The following is a 22001-nucleotide window of genomic DNA, read 5'->3' on the forward strand; positions in this document are numbered from 1 at the left end:
CACAAACAAAATGTGTCGCGAATCCCACCGAAAAAAAGGGGTTGAAAGGGTTCCCCAGGTGGGGGGAAAAGGTGTTGGAATTTACGCAGCAAAGGAAGGGAAAGTGTGGCAGGCATATTAAGTGATACTTAAAGCCAAGCATTAGGGCCCACAAAGTGTTCCTGTGGCCTCCCCACCCACCCAATATCCTCCCCAATTCGTGTGTAGTTTCCATTTAGCAAAAAATAAATCAGAGAATTTTTCTAGTATTTTGTGGGTTAATTGGTGTTTTCAGGCTTCTTGGGGCTAACTAAAATGTTGCAAAATTATAATTAAAATTTTTTTATTCTTTATTTTATTTAGTTTCACTTTTTTCGATTCACGATTAAGCGAGTACCTTGGGATGTACCTCCAAGAACGCACCAAAAAATAACAACAAAATATGAACCAAAAAGGTGAAACTGTCCTTAGCAATCCCTTACTCTATGATCTGTAGATCCAGGCGTCCATCATTCTCTAAACATTTTTGAAGATTTTTCACTGTGAAACGATAATTAATCGTAGATTCTAGATCTAGAAGGGGTACAGGAAATCATTGGAATGTCCCTCACTCTACAGAATAACTCAATGTGCTCAAAGCTTTACACATCGCTGTGTAACCATTAGATGCGAGAGGAATATTCTTTTTCAAGAAGACAAGGCCCAGAGGATCCCCAAATTATCCGCAGATGCTATTGGAAGTGTTTTATAAGTCTTAGTAGGTTATAGTCCATCGATTCATATTACCAGATGTTCATATAGGGGTTTCTTTAATACTGATATAATCTGCATTTACTCCGTTATATTCCCATTATCATATAGCCAACCTTCAGAAAGGCGTGGCATCCTTAAAATTTAACACAAAATCATTTCAATTTCCCTATCTTTCTCTCTCTATCTCCCTCTAATTTTCCCTCATCTCTCTTTCGCATGGAATTTCGTTTCAATTTGACCAACAAAAATAGAAGAAATATTTTGTACTTTTTTTTTGTATTTTTGATGTGGCGGAAATTCTGTTTCTTTCTTTCCTTTTTCATGTGTGCCAAATCTGTGGCCAAGGCACACACACGCACACAGACACAGACACCGACACAGACACCGACACACACAGAGCTTTGGTTAAAATCCATTTCCGGCTCTTGCACACATCCCTCCTCGGATATCCCCCCCCCCCACCCCCCGCGTCCTGCCCGCAGGTTATCCATTCCCTAACCTGCATGAGGCCTACCTCAACCTCAGAGAGGAGGCAACACTGTGACGGCTGTGGCTGCAACAAAACTTAATACGGGGTGGGGGGCGTGGGGGGTGGGGGGGTGGGGGGGGGGGGGGGGGGTTTTGGACGGGCAATAGTTGCATAATGCAATTACCCACGAGCCGTAAGAGCGTATCGCATCGGCGGTATTTAGTGGTGCGACGATATCGTGGACGCTGGGTCGCTGCTCCCAGTCAGGCGTAAAACTCGTTCGGCCGTTCAGCCGAGGGTTGGACCCCTCCCCCCCTTTCCGCCTTTTCGTCCTCCCCCTCCACGCAGCAGCAGGTAATTCAATCTGTCGCAGTTTTTTGCAAGCGGCTACATTTTCCTGCATTTTTCACATATTTGCAAATATTTTCATTTCTCGTTTCGGGCTTCTCTTTTTTTAAATATCCGGAAAATCGAGAGGGGAAGAGAGGCAGAGAGAGGTTAGAGCTGGCAGACGGCAGGCGACGCCGCCACATCCGATGTGTGCGAGTGAATTATGGGCTCCAGAGCCCCACACTTCCTCCATCTCTTCATATCTCTCTCTCCCTCTATCTCTCTCTCTATTTTTCTGTCCTTCATGCAGCAGCTCAAAGGATCTTAAAGTTGGGAAAATGCAAATGGTATGAATCCCCCCCAAAATTGGTTGCGTGAGAACTCCAAAAAAAGTCCATTAAATGTTTGGAAATTTAATTAAATTAAATTCAATTTTTAAATTAAATTCGTTTTGAATAGTGGATTCAGTAATTGAATAAAGTTAGTTAGAAATTGATTGATTAATCGAATTTCATCGAATATTTCACTCGATATGCGTTAAAAAAAAGAAGAAAAAAGTGTGCAAATTTAGCTGGATTTTTTCTGTGGGATCAGGTTCGTTTTTTGGGAACCAAATTTCAAATTGAAGCAGAATTATTTTAAACAATATAAAAATTAATTAAATAAAAAGAAATATTTCCAATTATATTGAAATAATCCGAATTTCAAAGGAATTAATGGCCATTTGATCGAACCCTATTAAAGAAGTGCTTCTCCTCCTAAAGAGTCACCTAAATAATAGTTTCATTCGAAAGAAAAGTTTAATTTTTTCAGAATATTAATGCCAACATTATTATGAATTATTTAAGTTTTACTCAGCCCCAAAATGTATAATTTTCCTAGGGAGATATAATTTATATACACCTTTCTTAATTGGGAGATAATGAATATCCTCCGCAAACTTTTTCAAAACATATCACCATTCCACTTTCCACAATCCGCAATCCTTTGATTTCAGCAATAAGAAACTTATCCTCCCCAGCCGTCATAAAAGATATCCCATTTCCTAGAAGCCACACAAAGGGCATTAGGACAAAAGAAACGAAAGAGATAGAGAGAGAATAGAGAATAGAGAAGAGCTTAACTTGAATTTCAATTCGGAAACGCAGATTAAATATCACTTAAAATTAAACTGGCGTTAAATGTAACAAATGAAGGAAAAATCGAAACCATTTGAAATGCAATAAAACATAGTCGGGAGGGAGAGAGAGGGAGGATATAGATAAGGAAAAGCAATCGAACGATAACGAAGGAGGAGGAGGAGGAGCAGGAGAAGGAGCAGGATGAGGAGTAGGTGGATGAAAACTGCATCAAAACAACGCTGAAAACGAAGAGAGAAATCTCACACAATTCCCATTATGTGCATGTCAACTGCAGTTAGAATCAAACCCAAGACACACACTCGCACCAAAGAGAACAATGCGATAAAAAAGAGAAGGGAAAACTAAAGGAAAAGGAAACGGAAAGGGAGGGGGAGGGGGGAGGGAGGAGTGGAGGCATCGATGGATAGACGAGTAAAGCTGAAAACGACACCCAGTCACGTTTTTTGGACGAAAAAGAACTTAATCCCGAAAGTGGGAGGAAGATGAAATCGAGAGCCTCCCCAGACAAGACGTGCCAAAGTCCACCGAAAAGGATACAAATACCAAATACATATACATATAGAACGGATATATGTAGCCTTGGACACACGTTGCACGTCGGACGAGCGTCGGTGGGGAGCAACGAAACGAATTAATCGAAGTTAAATAAATCAATGTCCTTAAAACTTTCCGACCGACACACACACACCCCCACACACACACACACACACAGATTTACGGACTGGCATACACAAGAGCAAGAGGCAGAAATAGTAGCAGATAGTAGCGGTTCTCCTCCTCCTCGTACGTACAAAAAGTATGGCAGTAGAATCACAAATGGTGCATCCATCGAATCGAGAGGGAAGGCACTGCCCACCAATCGAATCGAATCGAATCGAGTCGAATTTGCTTCACAGATGGAAAGCATTATTACTGGACAACTTGGGCAAACGATAGTTCGAAAAAGAACCCACTGAAGGAAAGTGAAAACCACAGTGAAGAATAGTTAAAATATCGAACATTTTTATGAAATTAATAAATTTTAAAATTCTTTTTTTTTTATAAATTTTTTATTGTCAACTCTTAGTCTTTTTAAATAATTTTTAAATACATTTTTTTTTTATTCTGGCAATCCCTAATTAAATTATTATAGCACTTTTACTTTTTGTCGCTTTAGAGAATTTCATTAAAAAAGCAGTCGATATTTTTCAGATTTTTTTTTTTTGATTATTTAGAGACCAAGATTCTTCTTCACGTACCAGGATAGGATACCCAGTTTATAGATGTGATTTGCAGGAACAAAAGTATGGTCTAGCTTTTCGAAGACCAGGTATTCAAAGAGCCAACTGACTTTCGTTTTTGTTGTTCATTCTGGCTATAATAATAATCCGATTGCTAACGTTTTTTCTCCAATCCAGTAGAAATTATCTTTATTTATGATTCTGTTTTTTTGGTTCACTAAAATATAGCAACTTTTTTGAATAAGTTTTTCTTCTAAATTCCTTAACCTGAAATATTTCCTTGCAGATACGATTATTTGAACTAACTGAGAGCCGAAGGCCCCGACGCTAGTGTACCGCTTAATTAATTGTGTAATTAATTAATTTAAAAATGTACTATAATTAAGTTGTATAATAAAATAATTAATTGACGGAGAAATAGATGTACAGATACCCGCCTACAATCTGGTCCAAATCCCCTTAAGTCCTGGGCATCTTTTACACATCTTTCTGTCTCCCATCTCTAGTCCCTTCGGTGGAGTCGTGATCGTCCCTTACCTGGGAGACCGTGACAAATGTTTGGCAATGCCTCAGTGGCAACCAAAAGTCATGACCAAATCCAATTTCCACCCAACAAAAAAAAAATAGTAAAAATCTAACTGAAACGTTTCGAAAATTGCGCCTGCATTTGAAATTGAAATTCACTTTTTCCCAGGCAAAAAAAAAGTAACCCCAGAACAGGACGAGAGGGGGGCTGGAATAAAATTAAGTGAAATTTTATGCATTTTTCACGCTCAGTGCAGCAGCTAAATAAAAATGTCAAGAGCACAAAGTTCCGCAGAGAGCGAGGGAGAGAGAGAGAGAGGGAGAGGGAGAGAGGCGGCCGATGGAGGCGTTAGATAAGTGCGTTACTTTTCCTTTTCTCTCTCTCTCTGTCTCTCTCTCTCTCTGTGAAGGAAAGACACAGGGTGCCAGGACATTGGACAGCTGGTCTTAGAGATGTAGAAGGAAAAGCTTTACGAAATGAAGTTCTCAAGAGGAAAACCCAAAAGATAAGGAAACGGAAGGCGGGGAGAAGCTGCCCCAAAGTCCACTCCCAAAAAAAAAAACCAACAAAAACCCCACTTAACCTCTATTTCTAACCCACTCTCTCACCGTCTCCCTCATCCTCACCCTCTTCCTCATGCTCTTTCTCTTTCTTTCTGTGTGAATTATATTATTTCTGCTTTTCCTTGGTTTCCCTTTCCCTCCTCCCTCCCCAGCAGTTCTCAACTTTTCTGGTTTGGTCAGCGAGTTAGTTTTTTATATGTCGGAGGTCATAAATCACAAGACTGGGAATGGAATACTGGCTAAAAAAAAAATATAGAGGGGGGCGGGGCGTCGCCTGAGAAGGCCTTCGGTTCAGTGGGTGTGGCCCTGTTAATGCGGAACTGTGACATATGCTCGTGTCCGGGGTCCGGGGTCCGGGGTTTGCGGATTCCGGATTTTCCCAATTGAATATGGTATGAGGGGTGCTTAAGGGCACAAAATGATAAATATACTCAGGCCTTATCGGAGGAACTAATCGAAAGTGCTTAAACATCTTTATTGGATATACAATTTATATATATATTTTAAAGATTAATAAAAACGTTAGAATAAAATAAATAAATAATTTATTTGGAAAAAAAAAACAATCAGATCTCCAGATTTGATGCCTCCGGAGTTACTTTTGTGGGGTTATTTGAAATGCACAGTTTTCGCCAGCAAGCTGAGGTTACCATTGATTAGCCCAAGCCCGAAATCATCATCATACCCCGCCCGAGATGCTCGAAAAAGTGTTGGAAAACGCAGCAAAAAGGGGATATTTTAAGGTGTTCGATAAAGGCGGCCACTTTATTCACTTCATTCATTCATTCATCAATCAAATTCTGTTCAAAAATTAGTTCGAATAATTTCTAAAGGACCATATCTGAAAATTGGTTGTTTTTTTTTCAAAGTTATTTGATGTTTACACAGCGCCATAGAAGATGTCGAAAACAATTCTATATTTCTATAGGAAAAGGGTTTTCTGAAGTTTCCAGGTCGCGTATCTCGATCTCAGTCAGACTCGTGCCGCTCCTCCCTTTCCTACCATTCCACCTTTGGATTCCCTTTGAATTCTTTAAAACTTAAGAATCACACTATTCTTTTCACTCCTTCAAATCCCCCCCAAACCACGTGTTACATGCGTGTCCCTACACTCGGAGCTTAATTTTCAAGCCATTTGAAATGGATTTCTCTAGGTGAAATCTTAATTTTCCCCTCACCCCCCACAGAGTTTGGCTTCGTTGCGTTGGCCGCAAAAACCGCAGAAAACTTGACACAGGACCTTTTTGACACAAACACAAAACCAAAGGCCACAAACAGTTTACAGCTTTTGTGGGGAGGGGATAGAACTGGCTTTTAAAGCTATTCCCCTCTTTTTCCACATTATTTTTCGGTCTCTTTCACTCACTCAATATCGAATTAAATGTTACACCCAGCGCCAGGCTGTATCCTTTTTCACCTGAACAAATCTGAAATGGAAACCGCAAGAAAGGAGCCTTTTCGCCACGGTTGATGCTTCCCTACCACCCCGACCTTCTACCTCCTGTCACCCCACCCTTCGGTACCTCCTGCCATCCCACCCCCACCCTTCTGTACCTCCTGCCACACCTCCCTTTGGTAGTGCCCTTTGCACCGCCCCTCCCTGCACTCATCATCATCGTCATCCCTCTGACTATCGCCGACCGCAAGCGCTAATAAATTATGACCCAAGCGCTTAACCTTGTCCCGCTCTAGTGCCCCCTAGACCCTCTCTCTCTCCCTCCCTGCTTTGCACCACTTCTCACCTTTATCTACAGGCCGCAGAGGAGCAGCAGCAACACAGGAACACAGAGACCATAAAAGCCGCAACACCCACAGCAACAACATAGAGAATCCAGGGGCTAGAACCAGAACCAGAACCGCCAATAGGTACGGGATACTATCAGTATTTTTCGTGGGGACAGGGGCAGGGGGCAAACGGCCGCTAACGAAATTTAGTGCCAAAAAAGAGAGAAAACAATTTTGTTTTGGGGCCGCACACCAGCAGCAGAAAGCATTAGCCCAGAAATACTTTTGCCCGAAACGAAACGAAACGAAAAGGGAAATTTTCGGTTGGTACTTTTTTTTCAACTTTATTTTTTGTTATTTACGACTTTCTGGTTCAGAGGTCAACCATCGCACTTAAAAGTGTCATTTTGCATTTCGTTTGGTTAAGAGAAGGCCAGAAAGAGAGAGAAATAAAGGGTAGAAGAAAGCAAAGGACTAAAAACTCTAAGCAACAGACAGACATTTCGACCAAGTCGAAGGATATGTATGGCCGAGGCGGCTGCTTCTTTTTAGCCAACTCGCAAAACTGGGTTACATTTTGCCATCTAAATGGAAATGTTGTTAGCAGGAAGTTTTGGTAGTTTAAACAGACAAAAAACCGGGAACAAAATGCATCATGCAGTAGGAGGAAATTCATACACAAAAAGCGCAAAAGGCAACAAAAAAAAAACAACAAAAAAATAAAGAGGAAACGGCGAAAGCGCTGTAATAATATCGATGCACACAATGATCAACTAGTGGGATACCCTATGGGATCTAAAATTAATTAGAAATATAAATACATAGGCAATAAAAACAATTTTTACACATTTTTCAATTTTTGAAATTTAAATAGAAATAAAAACCTTTTTAACAGACAATACGACATTTGTATTTTTTTTTTATTTTAAATTCTTTTGATTTAAAATTTATTTAAACAATATATTTTTAAATTTTTTTGAATAAGTAATTAAGTTTTTGTATAAATATAACGCAGAAAATCAAAATCAAGCTTTAAAACTACAGGTAGTCAATTTACTTATCGATATTATCCAGAAGCCGAGTGGCATTCGATAAAAAAAATTATTTTTAAATTGGAATATATAAAATTACTGAAATTTGTGAATTTCTTTTAAAGATGACACTTCGATCTTTGAATCAACATTAAAATGTATGCCAAAGATTGTTGTATCAGAACAGAACACAAATCGAAACATATATCGATCGAACTAATTACCAAACATATTGATTTAAATCAGTTAAATTATATCGGTAAAAATGTAATAAAGTCTGATATCCCCAGATACTAGACCTCCCCAACGGATGTTTTACCAAGAGAATAACGAAGGAATATTCCGTTTGGCTTTTATTTTCGCTTTTTTTTCCCCCTTTTGTAGGTCACTGTGTGGGCGTGGTGGGCACAAAAACGACGCCTACTTTTCTACGCTTTTGCGCTGACATAAATAATAACTTTGAAATGCAATTTGTGTCGATTCTGTGTTTGTGACTGCCAGAAGAGTCTTCCAAGGCGAGCAGCTACTTGCCAACAACAACAAAAACAACAAAAATGCTCGCATGGTTCGTGAGCACTTAAGCTAGTCCAAGAGAATGAATGGAAGGGGACACCATGGATGCGGAATAAGCTTTGATTACAGTGGCACTTTCCCAGCAGACAAGCAGACAAGCAGCAGTGGCAGGGCAGCAGATTAGATGGTTCCAGCCAGGAGAGGTCGCACTGTACTTTCCGCTTGTCATAAATCATCAGCACAACGCGCCACTTAAGTGCTTCTAAAACTGTTTTGCTGCCGCCGCCGCCGCTGCTCCTCTCTTTTTCCGACCAGGCGGCAGGGCAGGGCAGGCACGCCTCCATTTTTGGGACACAAAACTGGCCACTGTCCAGATCTGCACAACAGCAGAGCACACACACGCCCACTTTTACAAAAATAAGGATGAACCTGTCAGCTGCAGTCGGAGGAGGATGGGGGATGGGGGATGGGATAGAAAAGCTAAATAGACAGTTGGATATAGAATAACAATGACAGAAAATACACAAAACCGAATGAATGAATGTTTTTGTGGAAATATGTATATCCATGGACAATGAATGCGAGACGATGGGTCGAGAGTAGAATGGCAATTGGAAATGGAAAAGATTAGAAGTGGAAAATGCCGTTATGAATGCGAGGGAGAGGGAGAGGGAGAGGAAGAGAAAAGAGCAGCACATCAATAAAAATAAACTTGACTGCAGTTGAGAGGCTTTCAGACAGCACAAAAATAAAAATAGAATAGATGAGAGACAGGACAAGCAAAGAAATGAATAGAACGGAACTGAACAATGAATATATTGGAATAATGAAAAGGGAATTCAAATCGGCAATAGAGATAGAGAGAGGGGGAAGGGGGAGATAGAGATAAAGAAGAGAGTCTGATCTCAGGATGCAAAGCTTTTATTGAGAATGGGAGATGGGGGATGGTCTGAATGACAGAACATCAAAAAGACTCTTTTGTTTTTAATTTATTCCCATTTTTTGTTAAAACTTGGAATATCTATATTTAGGCTCTTCTACCTAAAACTTTATTCGTTAAACTCCTTTTAATACTATTAAATATTATTTCTATGACAGCAATTATTAAATAAATATCAAAGCGAAGGGCAATTTTAATCAATTGCTTAAGTAAGAGTGTGTAAATTGAATACCATGATTTGTATTATTTAATTAAAAAGATCTCTCTTTTCTCATACTCTGTATTTTTGGCACTGCACCCCCTTCCCTTAGTTAAGCTTCACAAGGCTCAAGCTCAAGGCTATTGAAATTTCGAGTCAAACACAAATAGCGGAACAAAAAGCAATTTGCTGATGAAATGAAATGAAATGGTAAATGCAAGGGAATGCAATTAAAAGGAAGCGGGGCGCAAAAGGGAGAAACTAGACAGAGGAAAGAGAGACAAATGGGTAAGTGTGTGGGTGTGCGTGTGTGGGAGTGAGTGTCTGGGCAAAGCATATCTCATATTAATTTTGTGTGTTGTGTGCCTTGGTGTCTCTGCAGCCCTCTCATTTGCATGCAAAGGGAGAAGCTTTAGTGAGAGCTTTCGGGTATTTACCGCAACAAATTCGAATGTAATTTATCAGACGCAGCACAGGAGACACGCAGACACGCACACGCATGCAAGCAAGCTAAACAAAAGAGAGAACGAAGAAGAGTGATGGGCCGCCCGAAGCAAGAGAGGGAGAGAGCGAGAGCTCCGTTTCCCCCTCTCCGCAAACACCAGCTTTGTGCAGGGCTGTCGTGATGCGACCGATTTAAGTACAGTAATACTGGTAGGTTCTATGCAAATACAACAACATTTACACATTTCTATTTGCACTATTCTTCTTGAGAGAGTATTCCAATTTCCCTTGCCGACTAAGACTTACCCTTGCTAATGCCAGTGGCCTTGTCGCGCAGCACATTGATCGAATGCACCGGTCCGTACTCCTCGAACATTTCACGCAACTGCGACTCGTCCATGGACTTGGGTATTTGGCCCACGAACATCTTGATGTTATCCGGATCGGGCTCCTTGTCGCTGTAGGTGACCGTGGCATCGGCATCCAGGCGGAAGCACGAATCATCGTCCATGCTCACGACGACATTCCGATTGGCACTGCACGGATTATTGTTGTTGTTCACGAGCCCTGCCGCAGACATAATACCGTTGTTGCCGATGCCGCCGACCAGCGAATTGTTGCTGCCACCCAGGCTCTGATTGTTGTTGCCGTTCACGCCGTTATTGTTGTTGTTGAGCAGAGATGGATTATTGTTGTTGCTGTGAATGGGACTGTTGGGCAGGCTATTCGTAGCACTGCTACTCTTATCGCTCATACCAAATGCACTGCGAAAGGGAAGACAGAATAAGAGGGAGAATTGTCGTTAGTAAAATGGTTTTTTTTGGGTTAGTTACTTAATATTTGAATATTTGTTAGGAATATAACTTAATAAAAAGTAAAACAAATGTCTTCATTTCTATATTATTAGTTGGCTCTTCCTTGATGAGTCACCGTTTACAGTTGTGTCACACACACACACATACTTACTCCAAATAGAGATCATTGGCACTCTTTTCCGAAAAATCAAATATCATACGGCGATTGGCCAGAAACGAAGCGCGGCTGCTGAACATGATCTCAAAAATTGTACACTGTCGACTCGGAAGGACAACAACAAGTATATATATAATAGTTAGTAGGATATAACGGCAAATAACCACGCTCAATCAATACTTTTGACGCACACGGACAATCGAATTCGGGTTTTTTTTTTAAATAATTAAGAATTGCAATCGCCTAAAAGAGGATTTCCATTTAACACTGCGACACTCGAAACTCAACGTGACTAATTAAAAAAGGAACTATATATTGAATATATATTCGGGGGGTACACGCACGCGCAGCGCCTTCAACTAAACGGTTCTTTCACTTCCTTTACTGGCAATCGTCGCTGGACAAATGGACGAGCAACGACATTTGGCTTGATAAAGTCAAGGGCAAAGGAAATTCCAGTGGATTCCAGGCCTTCCAGCAGCGAAAGTCAGGTGATACTGAGGCGCATGCAATAGAAGAATGCAAAAGAGTTAGGGCAGCGAGAGGAACAGGGAGAGGCAGTAACTTCGCTGCAGTCGATCGAAGTTCAGCTCTGCCGACTGCATCGAAAGCTTCTGTAAGAAGGCAGCGGGAGAGGATCTAAATGAGCAAGGTTTAGCTTAGTCAAAGCAAAGAAGAGAGACAGGTGCTCTGCTAGCGTCAGCTTAAGCTCATCTATTTAAAGAAGGCAGCGCAGCTAAATCAAAGAAGAGAGGGAAAAAAATTCTAGGCAGAGCAACGGCAGCGGCCTCTGCCTCGAAGGCCTCTGCTTAAGCTGTGCGAAAAAGAGAGGGAGGTACATAGGGTAAATGCAATGCAGCAGCGCCGATTGTCAAAGCAGAGGAAAAGAGACACAAGCGGGTGGGATGATCGGTGGCTCTCGCGCGGCTGAAAAGTCAAAACTTTGGAAACATAGCGGATTATGATGCAAAAACCTAAGAACGTTAGGTGTGGTATAGAAATACGTATATAAACTTTACTGATGAACTTTTCTTTACAATAAAAACCTATTAATCCCCCCACTTACTATCTATCTTCTCTTTAAACCATTTCTAAGCCACTTTTGTATGCAAATGACTTTTTACCTCCCATTCGATTTTTTCACGTCAACCTAAATTTCTAATTACGACTGAAAAAAGCAAACGTTTCCATTATCCATTTGTCTACTCCAAAGGTGGTGCCTTTTGAAACACGCCCTGTTATCCAATCCTTCTTAGCTAATTCATTTCACTCACACAGGCATACTGCACCCCCCACATATAGAGACCCTGCCAACATTTAATCATGAGGTGGGGTGGGGTAGTGGGTCCTTGTCCAGGTGGGTTTGCTCATCGCGTTTTAGTTGACCCAATTTGGCCTTGGCTCTGACGAAAGCTAAAATCGTTTATTTACAGAAGCAAATGGCCATTAGGTTAATGCTATTTGAGGATTATTCAGCCAGAAAATCGCCAATCCAAACAAGAAAAGTTCACTCAAGTCGAAATCGAAGTTGTTTTAAGGTTTTTTCTTCTTTATTTTTGTACTTTAAAGTCAATTTTGAGGATAGAGGATAGAAAGTAAATCATGGCACATCCCATTACACATAATTAAGCTTTAGTTTGGGTTTGTGTTTGAAGTCTCTGTCACGGACCTAATGCTTTAATTGCATCGTTACGGCTGCTGCTCTGCCAACGCACATGCACGCACATGCACTGCTCTTCGTTCCAAGCTCTCTCCCACACTCGTCGCTCTCGCTCTCCCTCTCCATCGCTCTGCTTCCAAGGCGGCGGCGGCGACGGCGGCGGCTGTTGCTTCTTGTTCTATTTATACCCTGTGCTGGTGGAACTCTAGGGCATATGGTTTTCGCATGGATGTATGCAACAGGCAAAAGACAATAAACAATAAGCAGTAATGACTCCATTTTCAATGGATTATAATTATAAGAATAAGTATGTTTTTAGTCACACTTTTAAGAGGTACCTCCAGTCGGTATGCCACCTAAAGCTTCTTCACTTGTTTGTCTTTTAATTTCTTGCAAGTTTCACTTTTATTTAGCAAATTCTTGTCTTTCCTCCCCGGTTCTCATCCCTTTGGCGTCTTCTTTGTTGCATTTTGTAATTTGAACTTTGTCTTTTCCTTTGCTTCTTTGTTTGCCAGACGCGCCAAACTTTTCAACAGCTCTTTCTCCCCACATCCTCTCTTCCTCTGCTAACCCTTTCCTGGCTATTTTGTCTTGACTTTAATTCAGTTAAAGTTCGAAAGTCACTGGAGAGGGGGGGTAGCCAAGGGAAACACTGTAATTGCAACGATCCTTTGACACAATTATTGCATTTCTTGTGCACCACCCAACCCCAATACGTCTGATATGAGCCAAGTTCCCGCTTAGGATCCAATAAAACATGCAATTGCGACAATTTCATACAAAACTTTTTTACCCGAAAAACAAAACTTTTCCACACACAAGCCAACAAAATTCGGAAAAGAGGAAAACGAACTGAACTTTTGTGCTAGTATCAAAGTTCAAACTGCAATTCATCTTCATCAACAAAAAGTATGCAATGTTCAAAAGAAAAATAAGGAACAACGGTTATACTTTGGACTATAGGAATACCTACTCATCATAGATACATCTATTGATCCATGGAAACTATCTTTTATCTGTGATCTAAAAAGAGGAGTATATACTTGAAGTTTCGTAAAGTAAATTCGATTTCATGCAGTAACCCTTGAGAGAGAAGTCCCACCTACTTCGCCGGCTATCGACTTAACAGGAAAAATGCAATCCAGCCAAAAATTGAAGATTTCGCTTTAAATTTTAAAGGAAAACTTTCCCACTTCGTGCCACCACCTTCTTCTGCCTCGCCATCCTGGCATTTATCTTCATTTGTCGGAGCAACAGCAGGAGAACAGAAGAAGGAGCTGGCGGCAGCAGCTGTCAACAATTTGCCGACCACAAAATTGTCGAGGGAGCCACGAAGGAGTGTCGGAATTCGGTACTGGGATTTCGCCAGGATTCAGCTTCGTTTCTCCCGAGAAACTTACTAATTTGCTTGATTACTCCAGAGAATTATGGAGGGGCGTACAGCCGGGCACACGGCACACAAGGCGGCAGAAATTTGAAATCTATTATAAAAGTTTTTTACCCCCAAAATGAAGGCTCACTGGGGACAGCTAACAGAGAGAGAGAGAGAGAGAGAGAGAGAGCGACCCTTCTATGGCGGCGTCGACATGGGTCAACACTTTGACAGAGACAAGGACACAGTCAACAAAAAAAAAAAAAAAACTTCTCCAATAAAGAAAGGTGTCCCCCCCCCCACTGTCCGAAATGGGAAAATTTAGAGAAAAAAGGTAGTAGTATAGCATGTAGCAGCTGTGTAATAGAAGCTGCAAAAATTCTTTGAACAACTTTTTTCTACTTGTCTCTTCATTTGGTCTTTATCTGTTGTTTTTCAGGTGAGACGATGGATAATTTCGTTCATGTCTAGCGTCTGCTGTGCGCTGCACAACAAATCAAGTTCCAAGTGGATCCTGGAACTTTTGATTCTTGTTATTTTCGTTTTTGTCTCCTCCAGCTCGAGCGCCACTCCCTCTTTGTTCTCTTTGATTGGTTGCTTCTACCTCGATGTTCTTCGATTTGTTAGTGCGGTGTACTAGAGACTGCAAAATCAATGGAAAAGTAACACAAGTGGAACTTGTCAAGAGCTTTAACCTTGTGATGCCTGAAGTGGTGCAGGCATTGAAGGAGGACTATTGAAGGAGCCCAATTGTTTAAGGTTTGGTGGAGAGTTTTTCGCTGGGCGATATCCAGGGACCAACTAATGAGACATTCGGTGGATGAAATTAAAGATTCCTTTATGGCCTTTTCTTTGTAAAATTTCTATAATTTACTAACCGCATTTGAATATTTCTATCCTATGCTTCATTATCTCTTTATCTCTCAACTATCAAATCAGATTTCGTCATACCTTTGCACTCCGCTCCTTGAGAGTTCCGGTTCGGGTTCCTAAGCAGCTTAACCTCTGCTCTACCCTAGCCCCAGTCCACTTGAAGCTTTACTTTGATCTCTCGCTCTCTCTTAATGCGACCCACAAGCTCGAGAGAGCAAAAAGCTCCGCCGCGCCGCCTATAAATAACTCAACTTCAGCAGAGAGAAAGATGGAGAGGGGGAACCAAAAAAATATAAGAGGGCGCCGCATTTCGGCACGCTTATCAAAGATAATTTTAAGCCGCATTTAAAAATGATTTCTTTGCTTTATTTTTGCCCACCGTTCACCCCCCGTCTCGCTCTCGCTCAACCTTTCGTTACAGCTCTTCTTCCCTTTTTTGTTGAGCTACGCGACTTTTTACGCTGACTGTGCGTTGTCTGGCAACGCTGGCTGGACGCCCGACGAGCAAAGAGAAAGAGAGTGGGCGGGGGAGGGGCACCCAATGTTGACACTCAGTGAACCCCAAAAAGAGACGGCAACGACAACTAGCAGCGTATGACCGAAGCTTTTAATACCCTGCCACAGGCCGCATTCCCACTTGCATACTTAGAGATGTTGGAAAGAATCGATATACCCCCTCTTTGCGTGTAGGGTATAAGAAAACCGTTCATCTCTGCCACGCGTTGCTCTTTTTTTGGTCAAGGATAAAGCCGCTGTCTGAGCCTCATTGCCTCTGCCGGTACCGTGCCGTACCGCTGCTCTGCTGCCACACTGGCGCTTCCAGCACTTGGCTGAGGACTCGAATGCCTTTTTTCCCTGCGACGCCCCCCGCCTACGTTCATCCTCTCCACCCCCCGCCTACGTTCATCCTCTGCTGCGACAATTGGATGAGCAATGCTGACGAAAGGGTGGACGAAGAGGGCAGCCGAAGAAGGAGCTTGGACTTTTGTGCAAATATTTGACATAGCCATGAGCGGCTCAAGGGGGGGCGGAGGGAGGAGGATGAACGGCCCAGAGCGGGGCCGAAGGATGAGTGGACCAGAGGGGGGCAAAAGTGAACGAAGGGGGGCAGAAAGATGAGCGAGCAGAGAGGGGAGATGGATGAGCAGAGACAGTGAAGCGGACCAACGGGGGAGATGGATGAGGATAGACAGTAGTCGCCCGAGAAGGCGGGCAGGGCAGGGGCTTAAGCCCATTTTTTGGCTCAACACAGTGGATTCTCTGGCCTTTTTGGGGATGGGATAGGAAGCGGTTTAGGACTCGTGTGTAATTAAGCAAAAATGTTCCAAATCGTTTGTAGTTGTTGTCCCTGTCTATTATGCCCTGCCGGTCGCCGCTCCCAGTCCCCATTTCCTCCCCCACCCCTTTCCGTCTACATTGTTACTGTCTCAGTCCCCCGCCCCCCTGTTGCCTGTTGTTATTGTGTTAATAATCACTTGTAAATAGATCAAAGTTGGCATTTTATTTGAAAATTTTCGAAGGGAGGTTTTCCGGATATCGCCCAGGACTCAATGTCCTTTCGTTTAGTCTGGGGATTATGTTGACTAATTAGAGGCTGACGGGGTAGAGTCCATTTTGGGAGGTGCATGTGGATAAGGCAGTGTCCTGGTGTGAGAGGGGATGAGGGACCTTTTGAGAGGACAAAAATGGGATTTTGACTTTTGGGCTGTAATTAATTGTTGAGGGTTTTTGAATACCCAAATAATTTTGATAAGAGGAAGTCTCAAGAGGATAGAAAAGTCTTTTTTTTCAGGCTATGAATAATATGCAAAAAGTGATTCATGAATCTTAAGGGAAAAATGTTCCTAAAGATACCAAAAACTATACAATTTGCCAAGAGGTGGAGCAGCTGAGTCGGTCCCCAGAATCCAAGAACAATGCATACATTTTTTGGCGAGGCGCAGAAAAGAGTTACTTTTCGGTCCCCAAAATCGAAACAACAAAAAACTTAATTACGGCTCAAAAGTCGGTCCCAATAAAGCAAAAACAATTGTACAAAAAATGTATGATTACTTTTTCATAAGGTTAAGAATGAATATTAACCAAAAGAATCACTGAGTTCAATTCAATTTGATACAATTTCCATTTATATCCCTAGCAGTTTTTGCTCTTGTTTTTACCCATTACTTTAATTGTTAAAAAAAACTCTTTTAACAGCACAAATAATGGCTGTAGAAATGACTCTTCTCAAACGAGAGAATCGCCATAAGTTTCCATCTTTGTGACTGAAAATGAAGCCGAAATTAAAAAGCCAAAGAACAAACCACATCGAAAATGTCACCGAAAAAAAAGCAAGATAAATATTCACCACACAGGAAACCAAATTAAATAAGTAAATCTTGCGGGCATGTAAAAATGGATACGATACGAGCAAAAAAGGGAAGGCCACCAAACCGAATCGAGTGTAAAATATATATGCCAGAAGATAAAGCACACAAAGGGATGCCAGGACTCGGCTCTCAATGTCACTTCTCACACACTGACAAAAAAAAGAGGAGAGAAATTAAATTGTGAAGCGTAATGTTAACGCAACCAAATGCCAAAATGCCCAAAAGTCCAAAAGAGAGCGCGAAGAGAGCCGAGCCGGCTTTAACCACAATGAAATGTGAATGGAAATACATACTACATGCAAGGAGCACTAACCAGAAAAAAAATATACATATTTATTCCCACTCCGTCACCCTGCGAAAACTTTATTCCCTTAAAGAGCAGGATCCCGGCCCTGACACACACACACATGACCGGGCTTGAAGCGGTACGGCAGGGCGTGTGGAGGGTTAAAACAAAAGTAACGGCATTTCACAGCAGTGGAGCAAAAATTCCAACAATGCCAACGGCTTCGGAGCAGAATCAATGACAACAAAAACGACAAAACAGGAGAAATGGCAGGGAAAACATCAAGGAAAGTCGAATCTTAGATGTTCTAACGAAGGAACTGAAAATTGATGATAAAAGAGGTTGAAAGTTGGAAGAATACATTTCTTATATAGATAGACAAAGTCTCAATAAAAAGAAGCACCATTCAATATCGAATCTAGATCGGTGATCACCTAGATCATACTTCTATTCTCCTTTAGGCTTCCTTTCTGTGTCATGCCCAAGCAATGTACATTGTTTTTGACTTCTTGGGGCCGACTAGGGCGACTTCCCCAGGACACTGTTTTGTGTTTATGGATTCTTTGGTCCTAAAAGTAAGTGAGACTGGATTCTGGGATCTATATCTACAAAAAACTTCGTGTTCCTGCCTAGAACTCCCCCCTGAAAGAGCATTCAAAAATGCCCCAAAAAAAGGAAAAGTAAATTCGAAACAAAAAAAAAAATATTGCCTTAAACTTGCGCTGGCAAAGGAATTTATTGATTCATTTTGGAAAAAAACTGCGAACCCCCCGGAATCCAGAATCCAGAACCGAGAACCCAGGAACAGCGACACAACTGCGGCCCTTCGGAAAAGAAAAATGATTTGCATGGCTCCCGGTTACTCCCCGGTTCGGGGTCTCTCTTTTTCCACCCATGGAAACCCCGAGCGAGAGATGTGTGGAAAATTGAATCAAATGATTTTTATTTTTTTTGGGGGTACAGACCGAAACACTTTTCCGCATAAGTCTTGAAGGAGAAACAAAAAGAAGAAAAAAAAAAAGGAAACCTGAATAAATATTATAAATGAAAATACCAGAGGGGCGACGATGCGCCAGCGACGATGGGGAGATGCAGCACAGTGGCACTGGGGTTCGTTCCACTTGAGGCAAGCAAAAATGGTCGCCACTTTTTGCAAATTGTTGTTTGCCAACGAAATTGAAACAATTCCATGCTCTTTACTCTTTGCTGCCACTCTTTGCTGCATGCCACCTCTGTCATGCCATCATGCAACCATCATCACCTATCCTTCCTCCTCCTCCACACATTCCACAGCTCTCAAGCGCTCGATGCAGTGCCGCATAAATTTTGTTGGTTTGACGCGCATTTCACAAATGGATGAGCGAACGAAGGGTGCGGTGTAGTGGCTGAGAGGATGATGCCCCTGCCCCCTGCCCCCTGCCCCTGGCAAAGTCTGGCAAGGGGACGAGTGCAAGGTTTGGTGAAGTGATTGGGTCGTCGGTCTCCTCTTGTCTCTCGATTTCATATGCATTTCAATATTTGAGCACTTAAATGTTAATGAATTGGCAGAGTATTGCCAATTGCAAAAAATGCACTTGCACGTTCGTTCCTGCTAGATAGAGGGGGAAAGAGATAGCCAGCATTGGGGAGCATAGCCGTGGGGGAGTGGATGAATAATATAAAATTAATTAAACTCGATTTTAGCGGGAATGAAAGTTCATTCGAATTAGATATCGTATGAGGAGCTGTCCAATCAATGGAGTGGTTTGCACACGATTGTCATCGGTTATAAAACTTTCGTTAATCTATCCAAAAATTCAAGCTTAAGTGGGAATACTTAGGGCTGGTTTTTCGACGTCGAATTAAAGTGTCGGTTGGTTGTCGTAGCGAAAAAGAATAACAGGGTGCTGTTAAGCTCACAAATGTGCTGTAAAGCTAAAAACACAGGGTTGCTTTGACTAATGCATCAGCTGTTTTGCTGTGTTTACTGTATGTGCCTTCTATTCTTCTTCATCTGGTCTATTCTTCTTTACCTTTTTGTCGATCCGAAAAATGTTTAACCAACTCTCGCCTAAGCCCTTGAGAAAAGGGCCAGCTATCGCAGAACCTTTTGCTAAATCGAGTTTTTAATCGACTGGGATGGCTCAGAAATTTTAAAATTAGTTTTTTGTTTTCTTGGAACCGAGCCTCTGTGTACTCTTACGCTTCAAATGTGTGTTTTGTTATTTGATTCCTGGAACGGAAACAGACAGACTCAGCTGGTCGAGGCATTGACTAAGCCGCACGTGTCCCCTTTCACCAGGAATCACCCTACAACCCGCTAAGGAACAGCTTTTTGGTGGCTAAAGCAACATCTTGGTAATTTTATAGTCTATGCTTATACCCAGTCCGACAATTTCTCATCTATTCCCAGCATCCCCATGAGATATATTCAGACCACAAGTTTTTATACAATATTTGGACGATAGTTTTCACATGCAACCCTGAATGAAATCTATTAGAGATGGGAGCTTATTTGCTGATTAAGCTTCCATCTAAACATACAAAGGAATGGAATCAAATGGGTATTACATCGTTATATTCTTCAGTTAATTCCCTTAGATTTTCGGTGACCCTCTCTGAATCCTTTAAATCATTCCGCCCGCCTTATTCGCCCTTTTCCACAACTCATTCAAATTTTAAACACATCGTTAGCCTGCCTTCGCCCGTACTGTCCCATCCTATCCGTCGTAGCACTCCTTCCACTACTCGTGTATCCCCTAGGTCTCAGTGGGACCATTACCTAAAAATTGTGACAACAAGAAAGAGAGGCAAATAATGTTGTCGCTCTCGTCTGGCCCATTCGGGAGACATTTGTATAATTTGTTTGTGTTTTGTGTGCATTTTTATGATTTTGTCAACGCGGCAGAAACGAAACGGAAGAAAAGAGCTGCCCGAAAGGGAAAGGCGAGGGAGACAGAAGGAGTCAAGAGTGAGTGAGAGAGTGAGAGGGAACAGCCCACAAAACGACCAAACGATAATCATAATAACGGGACACGGGACACAACGAGGCCCCAGGGAGAAAGTCGAGAAGAAAGGCTACGAATCGAGCGGTGGAAAGGGTTCCTTTTGAAAGAGTGGCGGCAAGAGGCGGGGCAGGCATGGCAGGTCGTTTAGTTGTGTCTCTAATTGCCTAGGAAAATGCCCATTAAAAGCCAAAGATAGACTCGTTCTCTGCCCCACCGACAGGTGAGTGCCACAAGGAGAAGGAAGGAGGCATCAATTTATTGAAAAACAATCTTTGGACGGGGCGACACAGGACAAAGCATATTTTAAATGCTCCCCGGAGGGTGCATAAATACATAAATTAGTTATACTTTCTTTATTGATTGTTTTTCAGGACTGAAATTGAAAGTTATGGCAAGAAAAGTGGACAAGAAATTGAATAAGAAAGAAAGTAGGGTCTAAAGCGAACTTTGTAGAAATAGAATTTTAATATCTTTTGGGAAATCTAGGTATTTTTTCAAGAGTACATCAGATAGTGGCACTAACAGCTTTACAGGAGGATTAAAGCTACTTTTTGATAAAAATGAATGGATTTAGGAGTTTCTAACAGCATCTCAAAGGTGATAAGCATTTGGAATCGCATTCAAATAAATTGGTAGTTTTCTATTCAAGAAAATATAATAATAAGATGCGTAACGACGAAGAACATATGGTAGCAAGACCGAAACCTACAGGAGGCTCACGTTTAAAAGCATAAGCTTCTCAAAATAGAAGACTCTCGCAAATACGCTTAGATGTGGCATGGCACAAGATGATTTAAGTTATAAGGTGACGTCGTTACCACATCTGCTCTCTTTCGAGGACCATCCAGACAAGATCGTTAAATGTTTGCTATCTCTTTCTAGCGCTAGTCACTCTGAGCGCCGATACAGAGTGGATGGTCCTCCCCACAACAGACGACGTCACCTTGTTACTCAATCCACCTTGGCAAAGCATACGTGACGGCGAACGAAATGATTTCTTTAGATTTCCAACCTCAAAACTACCTGAAAAATAGAGCCTCAAAATTAGGTCTAGTGTGGAATAGTACGGACCTCTACCAAAATTATTTTTCTTTTATTAAACATCCTCCAAAAAAAAAAAACAAGCAATTTCCCATTCAGTTGACGCCAGTCAAAAAGTAATTTCCCGAAATAGGCGCCCATTAGATCGTTCCTTTTCAGTACTTTTCCACTCTCGCTTTTTCGCTCTATCTCCCTCTCTGTCCCTCCCAATTACTCTCACACCTTGGCGGTGTATTTTAAGCACAGGCAAAAAAGAAGAGAGAAAACTTTTGTGGAAGAACAACAACAGAAAATCACGCACGCACAGACTTGTCCAAAAACAACAAGAAGTCGCGACATTGCTTGGCCCCTCTCACTCTATCAATCTCTGGCCTCTTTCTCTCTCTCACTCACACATGTGTGACAATCTCTGCCCTTCTCTCTCACACTCGAATCTGTGCTCTTCTTCGTGGGCTAGGCCCTGCTTGACGCATGTCACGTGTTTAATTATTTACGTGACTTGGCGGCAATTTATTTCTTATTCTTTTTTTTTAGCTTTTCGCTGATTTTCCTTGGCTTTTCCTTCATACTCTTCCCTCTTTTTGGGTTTTTTTGTGTAAATATTTAT

General features: G+C 41.8%; 1 protein-coding gene across 4 annotated transcripts in view; it reads right to left on the reverse strand.

Moving 5' to 3' along the window:
- The window catches only part of bru1 (bruno 1), a 98504-nt gene that overhangs the window by 44305 nt on the left and 32198 nt on the right, over window positions 1-22001 (reverse strand). For 3 of the 4 annotated variants that reach the window (XR_004469081.1, XR_004469080.1, XM_002132684.4), the window contains exon 2: window positions 10141-10598. Coding sequence is in view for 2 of the 4 variants with exons in the window: in XM_002132684.4 (XP_002132720.3) it covers window positions 10141-10598 (458 nt within the window). In the remaining 2 variants the exon portion in view is untranslated. Of the gene's footprint in view, window positions 1-10140; window positions 10599-10800; window positions 11223-22001 lie in introns of those variants that run through there. The other variant, XM_003736099.3, reaches the window with a different exon arrangement.

Source organism: Drosophila pseudoobscura, chromosome 4 (assembly GCF_009870125.1).
Source record: "Drosophila pseudoobscura strain MV-25-SWS-2005 chromosome 4, UCI_Dpse_MV25, whole genome shotgun sequence".
NCBI lineage: Eukaryota > Metazoa > Arthropoda > Insecta > Diptera > Drosophilidae > Drosophila > Drosophila pseudoobscura.